This window comes from Ambystoma mexicanum, chromosome 3q (genome assembly GCF_040938575.1).
Source record: "Ambystoma mexicanum isolate Mex_15411 chromosome 3q, UKY_AmexF1_1, whole genome shotgun sequence".
In the NCBI taxonomy this organism is placed as follows: domain Eukaryota; kingdom Metazoa; phylum Chordata; class Amphibia; order Caudata; family Ambystomatidae; genus Ambystoma; species Ambystoma mexicanum.
The window spans coordinates 754724980-754734017 of record NC_090926.1 but is presented as its reverse complement, the minus strand read 5'-3'; the positions used below and the strand labels follow the sequence as shown (position 1 = coordinate 754734017).

Here is a 9038-nt window from a genome sequence, read left to right as displayed (position 1 = left end):
AGCACTGTTGCAGCTTGACACTTGGAAGGTATGGGAGCACATGGTCGATGTCGGAGCTGCTGCAGGTAAGTGGGGGCCATTTGGTATCGATGGTGCAATACAGTGTGCTGCAAAGTCGTGCAAGGCTCGTTTTGTGGGGCGAGTGAGACGTTCTGGAGGAGGCGAGGTGCTGGATGTAGTGTCATGTAGTGGTCGGCTTCTGACACAGGGATCGAAATTGTTAGGCGAGGAGGGTGGTTAGCAGTGATGGTGTTGCTCGATGTAGCGACCCAGGGCAGCACCATTGTTGAGACACTGATCAGATCGTGAGAAAGAGGTGGACGGGTAATGCAAAGCAAGCGTCGGGCAATGGTCTGTGTTGGAAGTGCCGTTTCTGGTAGCATCCCAGATCAATGCTGGGATGCTACTCTTTTCATGTACTTCATGAAAACAGTGGCTCTGGTGCGAGTCCTTTCGCCTCTCATCTACATTTTCTTTTTGACTTGTTGACGTTCTGATGAATATAGCCTTTTCCAAGTTATAACAGTTGTTGAGTCTGTTGATAGGATGTGAGTTGCAGCAGTTTGCTCATGTTTCGTTGATGATGAAGCAGTCACAGACGGAGTTGTTGCCATCTTTGTCCACTCTAGATGATGAATCTCTGGTTAGTGTCATCAACAAGCCCCGCGTCGCTGAACTATTTCTGGCCGTCAATATCATTAACAAGTCTCTCATCAACCATGTATCACTATTTGTCAGTGCCATTGACGATTTATCTGTTGTAGTTAGCACTACCACACGTCTCTCGTCAATGATATATTTGTCGCCAATGGTAGTGGTTTGCTGTCTGGCAGGTCTGTCGTTAAGGTCATAGACGATTTTGTCAGTAATGTCAGTGACTGGCTCTTTTTCACTTTCGACAATGAGGTATCTCCAGTCTTGGAGGAGTGTGTAGCTGCCTATGACGACAAAGGGATATCACTCATCACTGTGGGCCTTTTGCCGTGTTCTGTCAACTATGCCACCTTTTTAAAATTTCTGTCACCTGCTGGTGTATTATTGTTCTAGCCTCTTGTTGACGAAGAGGACACTGACAAGTTATGTGGAGAGACAGAAGCAATCCTTGCCCATGATGTTCTGCAGCCTGAGGCTGTGTCAGAGGGGCCTCTTTTTTCCATTTCTGTGATCGTCCCTCAGATCTGGATCTCTTTTACACAGGGAGACTATTTCTCTAGACAATGGGAGGGCAACATTGAGGGGAGCAAGGGGTATTTTCCTTAATTTAGCAAGAAGGCCAGGACCCTGTGCCTTTGAGTGTTTGTGTGTAGAAGGCTTGACAAATACCACAATCCTCCCTGATGTGATGAGGATGTAGGCAAAAAAAATGAAATCCTCGTGTCCGTTCCCCCTCAAACATTTTTCATATGTAGCACAGGACCTAAAAGGGGACTTATTTGATCTTTTATCTTCTTGGGAGAGGATACCACCAGGAGAAATATATGTCCTTTCAAACTGAAATTCCTTTGAGCACTTGTCTGTAAAAATAGTACAAAAATCCTGGTCCTGAGGGAAAAGCTTGACGAGAAGACTGAGGACTCCTGTCAGCAGGACATGGCCTCGGGGGTGGAGCTCAGTACTCAAACTCCCATTGACTGAGTACAATTACCCGAAACAAGATGAACATGCTGCAGAGCTCATGAATATCGGGAAGTATGTAACTGAGGATTCCCAGCTTGATGGTGGGAAATTTCAAAGCAGGTGAATCTATGAAATAACTAATGCTGGAGAATCTCTGGGAACCTGGAATAGAATCAATGCTTTGCAGGAATAAAATGTACCCTTCAGTGGGAAAATAACATTTCAGTGTAGCAAACCTCTGCATGAATCAGAGGGCAGCAACCCTCCATCTGGATATGATGTTGGAAGAAAATGGAAGCTCTCAACACACCTCAATGGGTAAGGTTGGAAGGATTGATTATGAATGAAGTAAAGGCTTCAATTGTAGTGTCTGAACAGACAAAAACTGCCACCCACCCCGGAAATATCTATTTCACAAGAGGCAAGTGGAAGGCCCAAGCGGCAAAGTTCTCGGAAGATCCCTTCTGTCACGGAGAAGCGCCAATACTGGTGGACCCTTAAGTGACACTGAAGAGAACTGCAGCAGCGGAACTTCTATTAGTAGCAAATGCCCAAGGAAAAATAGGGAATGTCATATATATAGAAGGGGCCAGCAGAAAGATGAGTGAACACAGGGAGAGCAAACTATGTCAGACTTTATTTATGGTTTCAGGAAACATTTCAAAATGCACCCCAACATATGCATTATTTCATCATATTAATATATTATTTTAACCTAATCATAAATAAACATAAACTAAGCATTTCTTAAAATTACTATCAGTCAGAAAGAAATTAGCAGGAACAAAACGAACAGCGACTTCGCAGAGGGTACGCTTAGGTCTGAATTCAAGGTTGCAATACAGCCAGGCAGTGTGGGGAACAGTCTTAGGGGTGAAATCGTGGGTCGGCAAGTGCAAAGTTCACAGAGGCGATGATCCCAGGGGTAAATAAATGCTCTGTAAATCATAGGCTATGGAGAAGTCAAAGGATGGAATGTTAGCAACAAGGGAATTTCAGGAATGGACTTTGGGCTGCCTGGAAATGCTGGGGGTTCAATTTTAGGCATATAGAAATCTCAGGGATGGAATGCTCCCATATGTGTATCTCATGAGTAGAATGGTGGCTATAAAGGTATCTCAGGGCTGGAACATTTGTTATAAAGACACCTTATAGGTAGAATGGTCATTGCGTCGAAATTCAAGTAGTGGAATGCTTACCATAATGAGTAAATGGCTCTGGCCCTTCCCAAATGTCCTTCAAGAAGCAATGACCTGACTGGAAATCACCAAGTTCCAGGTCAGCTACGTTGTCTCTTAAACAGAGGATATACTGTCCTTGGGACCATGGATACCCTTCAGTGCAGGATCTTCATAGCAGCAAATTAACCTCCATGCTACACAAAAGATTTCTTAAAGTGCATGCCTCTTGAGAAAGATTTCCACCTCACTCATGATGACTGTTATAGTGCGGAGGCCATGCAACCTGTGTGCAATATATGAGAGTGATTGTGTCTTGGGATAACTTTGAAAAACCACTCCTCCAATCAAAGGTTCTCCTTAAAGTCAGCCAGGATGAGACTCATTTTAGCACCGTGACTGTATTTCCGGTTGTTTGGGGGAGAGACCGTCAACTTTCACCATGCACCCATCTTAATAGGTGTTAAAGTCATAAAGTACAATTTTGTTGATTCTGAACAAACCAAAGCAACCAGGGCCTGCCATGGTCACTCATTGTGCCTGCATTAGTGTAGGCACAGCATAAACGGACGTGTCAACAATTATCATTCCGAAAATTAAGGCTCAAATGCAAAAGAAGGGCTGGCACATTGCAATCGTTTTTTGAAATTCAGGACGTTCACAGTTTTGTAAACACATGATGTGGACATTTGAGTGCAAGAAATATGGGCTTAAGGGGATGCAGAAAAAGAGTAACAGCATCTCTGCGCTGAAAGAAGAACTGGTCAAGTGCTGGAGCGTAAGAAGACTGGAAACGTTGGATTAAGCTGCAAGCAGAGCCATCACTTGATGCCAATACTGGGGAATTCAGCAGATGAGGGTACGGGGATATAGAATGCATCTTTTTGGTAGGCAGGAAGAGGCTTAGAACACAGGGGGGGCAAGGGGTAGGGCAGTCATTTTTAACAACAAGGACAATCATAGTGTGTTGAAGGGTTACAGAGCCATAGAGGGAGTGGCAGACTGAAGGTGCGCAGGATTCAGACGAGCAGATTAGTCCAGTGCGCCTTACTGGGTTTTCTTGTCCTCTGGAGGAAAGTAGGGAGGAGGAGGCTGATTCTAAATGAGAAAAAAAAAGTAAGTTATGTAGCTCTTATAGTTAATCTGTTGGTTATAAGACGCTCAGACATTGTTGGCAACAAACAAAAGGTCATGCATGGGTTAAATTGTAGATCCATTTCTTTTTCTCCTCAAATTTGTTTTCATACTCCCAACTGTCCCTGCTCATTTGCTTAGAGGACCCCACAAATGCGCCATGTTATTCTCTGTTAAACTGCTCCTCATCTATTCCTACCCTCTACTCCCTGTTTTTTTCTCCCCTTTTTAGGATTCAAGGGCAGTTTTTGGTTTTACGAGAGTTGGATCATTATCCTGTACTTTCCTCCCCAGAAAAAAGATGAAGAGGTACAAGGAAGCATGAAAGCTGAGCAGCTATGCAATCACACCTCCATGTTGCAAACATTGGACCTTGTTCAAAACAACAACGTGTATTTTCCCTAAATGGTCACTCATGCAACAGAAAAATGGTCTGATTACAGGACTGTATTTTAATTTACCGACCGAGGGCTTTATTCTTAACTTTAGGTGGAAATTTTTTTAAATATAATTCCACCTGCATTTATATAGATGAAGAATTTGGAGCGAATAAGAAAAGTGTTGTTACATCACGTAATGCCAATTTTCGCATTTTACATAAAGTTCTGAATCAGTCCCCGAGTTGTAGAATTGCCACTTGGAGCCCTTGCTTTAAAGCAGGAACCTTTTAAGCAGTCACATTTGTGTCTTCACAGAAGGAAAATAATTCTTAACAGAACAGCTGAATGAATATGCTAGCAAGTCTACATGTCATGTGGAAGCCATATCCTGTGGGATATGATCTACTTCCAGAAGCAGTATAGCTGACAGCACAACTCAACTCTTCAAAGAAAAAGGCAGCATCTATCCACATTTTCTCTTATTTTTGTTTTTCGTTGTATATTAAACCAACAGCCAACAACAAAAGGACCCAGGGAATACTACCAAACCACTGAACCGGACAATGGAGAAGACAACTTCATAAAGACACCTATAAGAGCTAGAGCTAGGCTAGAATCCCTCACCATCTACACTTCTTACATAACCAGAGATAGAACCACCCCGACAACCAAACATCTAACTACGATGACTCGGAACAGAGATACCCATCGGATTGCGCAACCTAGTTGACGTTTTTAGAGAGTGACGTCATCACGCCGTGGCGTGATGACGTCATAGTATAAATAAACGGCCATTTTGGCATTGTAGCACAAACACCGCGATGTGCTGAACGGCTTCACCAAGGTTGCACCTTGATCCAGTGAAGAGGTGAGTGAGGATAGACTAAGTAAGGTCCACTTACTGCATTATAGCTACTACTGAAATAACTAGAATTCTACAAAAATATGATCGTTTGACTTATCCTTTACAATTCCCACTAGATATGTACACCCAAGAGGGACTCCCTTTTGTTGAACAAACACCATCATCGGCTGCCGAACAAACCCATTTGAAATTGGGTGTTTTCAACCCAATTTCTTATCACACATTTTTTAAGGACATTTGTACCACCCCAGATCTGAAGGGAATACCACTTAAATAAGATATATATCTATTAGGATGAGCTCCTGAACAGTGCGAAATTGACAGCAATTTGAATTCTAAACTACCCAAGCTGGGACAGGGCTATCACATTAACTGGAAAGGTGGAGACAAACGATTACAGACTCCAAGGTAATTGCAATTTAGAGATATTCCTAATTAGCGTCAGACTGTGTATTAACAGATCACGGATACTCTGTTGTTTCTTGCAATAAAAGACTTATACATATCCTTTCTTTTAAAACAGTTAGCTTGTTTTTTACGTGGTTTTTAGATTACTTACAAGCTAAGGCTGTTGACACTCTGTGTTAACTAACACCAGACTTTAGATTAAATGATGCCCCTAGATATAAGTGATCATCTAAACGATTATTACTGTTAAAGTGATTATGGCAACATGACAGAGTAATTTATTAAAAATATAATCTAATTATAGCATTATATGTTATAGGTGATTGAAAAAAAGCAAAAGAAAGAAAGAGTGAAAGTGGATGAACAACTCTTGAAGAAGGGGATCAATCTAAACTCCGAAACGCATCGAGTGATTGTTATTAACATTGTTTGCTCATGAGGACCAAGAGGTTCAAAAGGAAATTGAACACATTTTGCAAACTGCATTTTTTCTAGTATGCCTTTAACACAGAAGTAAATGTTTTGATGTACTGAAGTGAAATATAAAATATGTGGATTACAGCAACAATTAATTAGAAATACACCATATTTACTAAAAACTGGTTTCCTAAGTTTTTGTTCCCAATAATTATGGTAAATGTAACAAATATTGATTGTATATACAATTGAAAGTGTGTGCAGGGGACGGGAGAGTTCCATAAGTGCATGGACATCTGTTGGTTTTTCATAGATTAATACAACCCTGTGTCAAAGTTGTTTTTCTCCCCGGCACCCCACAAACTATCCTTCAAATACCAAAAATAATTGAACTATTAGGTGTGCGCTGTGCAAAAATAGTTTTTTTCAAAAGTGAATATGAAAACACAACAAACTCCCTCCGTGCCCAGCTAGAAACTCTTTATCTCAAACAATGGAGAACGGACCTGCTCACAGAGTGGAAAACGCAGCGTTTCTGTAGGGATTAACTCAGCCGCCACCCCACTGGTACCAATCATTTGGAGCAACCATCATATGATCCCTTTCACCATCAAAATCCTGAGCCGCATGATGCACACAAATACAAAGCTCCCCGCAACAAACAAAAACTAGAAAAGATTTAATCTTGAAATTTTAACACATATTAGAGACTACCAAAGCAGACCAATCTGGCTTAAACAAAATGACACCACACAGAGTTGAAGAGAACCTTCACACCTGGATCACAGACGCGTTGCATCAACTAGCACCCTTAAAGCTCTTCAAACTGTCACCAAAAAAACTCACAGCAAGATGGTTCACAGAGGAACTGAGGGAACTAAAAAAAACAAACCCGTAAACTAGAAAAGTGTTGGCGGAAGCACTACAACCCAATGGAAAATAATTATCTACCAATGACAAATTCGCCTATACAAAAAGACAGTCCAGAAAGCCAAGAAAGCATACTATACCATGAGAATCCAAATAAGCAACAAATCCACAAAAGAACACATTATTTACCCTTGGTAATGTTCTTCCGGCTGAATGTTCCTCCCACGTATTCCTCATCTTTGATATATCCATAAGTTTGCTTGCAGCTTCGGACACTTTTTTTTCCATATTTTCGCGTGCCGGGTGTCACGTCGATGCTGGTATAAGAAGCTTTCACAACACTCGTTGACTGTTCTATTTTTTTCCTCCCAATCTCAGCTGTCTTAAAGGAATGACACAGACACAAAGAGAGGAAGGGGTAAGAACACCAACATTCTCTGCAAGATAGAAGGGAAGGATGGGAGGGTGATGAGGAATACGTGGGAAGAACATCCAGTTGACAGAACATTACGAGGGGTAAGTAATTTGTTCTCCGAATGGATTGTGTCCTCCCACGTATTCCCCATCCTTGATCTACTCCCAAAGCAGTATGTAGAATGAGGTGGGAACCAAGAATTTATTGTTGATCAATGCTGTGAAGTATCTCCTTGGAAAATCTTGTCTCCTGACCAGACATAAGAGTCCAGACAATAATATTTGCTGAAAGTGTGCAAAGAGGACCAAGTTGTCGCACTACAGATGTCTTGTACAGGCCTCTCCTCTGAAGAGCCGAAGAAGTAGCCACTCCTCCGGTGGAATATGCTGTTAAATCATCGAGCAGCTCTTTGCCAGGCAAAGTATAGCATTCTGAAATGCATAGAATTATCCAACAAGAGATTATTTGCTTGGTGACAGGTTGTCCCAATTTGTGACCTGAAGAGCCCACAAAGACCATCTTGCCTGATTTTGGACATCTGGATAAAAAGCAGGCAACACTATTTTTTTTAGCTAAATGGAAGTCAGATACCACTTTTGGTAAGAAAAAAGGACGCAGACTCAAAACCCCCTTGTCCTTAAAACAGGTAGTAAAGGGTGGCTTAGCAGAAAGAGCCTGAAGCTCACGGACTCTGCGGGCTGATGTAATTGCCATCAGAAAAATAGTTTTAAGGGTTAACATTCTGAGTGGACAAGAATGTAAGGGTTCAAAAGGTGCCCCCATTAGATACCTCGACACCAAATTCAAGTCCCAAACAGGTACAATAAATGGAACTGGGGGAAAGATATTGGTTAATCCCTTTAAAAACTGAATTACAATAGGGACCTCTAAATAGCAACCCTCATCAGGGCAATGCTTAAAAATAGAAATACTGCCCAATAAAACCCTTTACTGTGCAGATCTGAAGCCCCTAATGGGCCAGATGAAGCAACAAAATAAATAAAGTCGAAGTCTTGAATGTAAAAGGATCAAAACCTTTATCTCTGCCATAGCTGCAAAATTTGTTTCAATGGCAGCAGTACAGAGATTTTGCTGCAAGCCTTCTGGCCGAAAGCAACACCTCCATTAGATCTGCGAGAAGGTCCCAATCGTTGTATCTTATCCTCTCAGAAATTAGGTGTGATGGTTCAGAGTACTGATTTCTCGAGAGCAAGCCCTCTCTTTGATGAAGACGAATTAGAGGGCAGATGGCCATCTCTCGAAATTCTCCGGACCGAATCTGTAGCAATCAGGATCATGGATTTCCCGAACTTCTTCACACTCCTAATGGCACGAGAAATGAGGGGAACTAAGTGTACAGAAGTGGAAATTCCCAGTCCACTACAAACGTGCCTCCTAGAACTCCTCTCAAAGGAAATTCCCTAGAGCAGAATAGGTCACACTTCCTGTTGACACTGGGTGCAAACAGATCCACCCGAGGTTTCCCCAAAGGGCGAAGATCTCTAGAAGGACTTCCTGAGCCAACTCCCACTAGTGGGAGATCGTGCTCTGCCTGCTCAGATTGTCTGCCGCTATGTTTTCTTCTTAAACTAGGAGAACTGTCAGTAGAGAGATTCCTTCTCTTAGTGCCCAAAACCAGAGCTGCATTGTTCTCTGCACAGAAGCAGTAACTATACACCCCCTCTCTTGTTGAGGTAGCACATGGCCACTGTACTGACCACCATTATCAAGACAGTCTTCCCCTGCGTGGAAGG

At 42.2% G+C, this 9038-nt stretch overlaps 1 protein-coding gene across 2 annotated transcripts in view; it reads right to left on the bottom strand.

Moving 5' to 3' along the window:
- Positions 1-2234: 2234 nt before the first annotated feature.
- Positions 2235-9038, bottom strand: part of WBP2 (WW domain binding protein 2) — a 417756-nt gene continuing 410952 nt past the window's right edge. For both annotated transcript variants that reach the window (XM_069654739.1, XM_069654740.1), the window contains exon 8: positions 2235-3893. In XM_069654739.1, the coding sequence (XP_069510840.1) occupies positions 3843-3893 (51 nt within the window). In that variant the 3' untranslated portion in view covers positions 2235-3842. The remainder of the gene's footprint in view (positions 3894-9038) is intronic.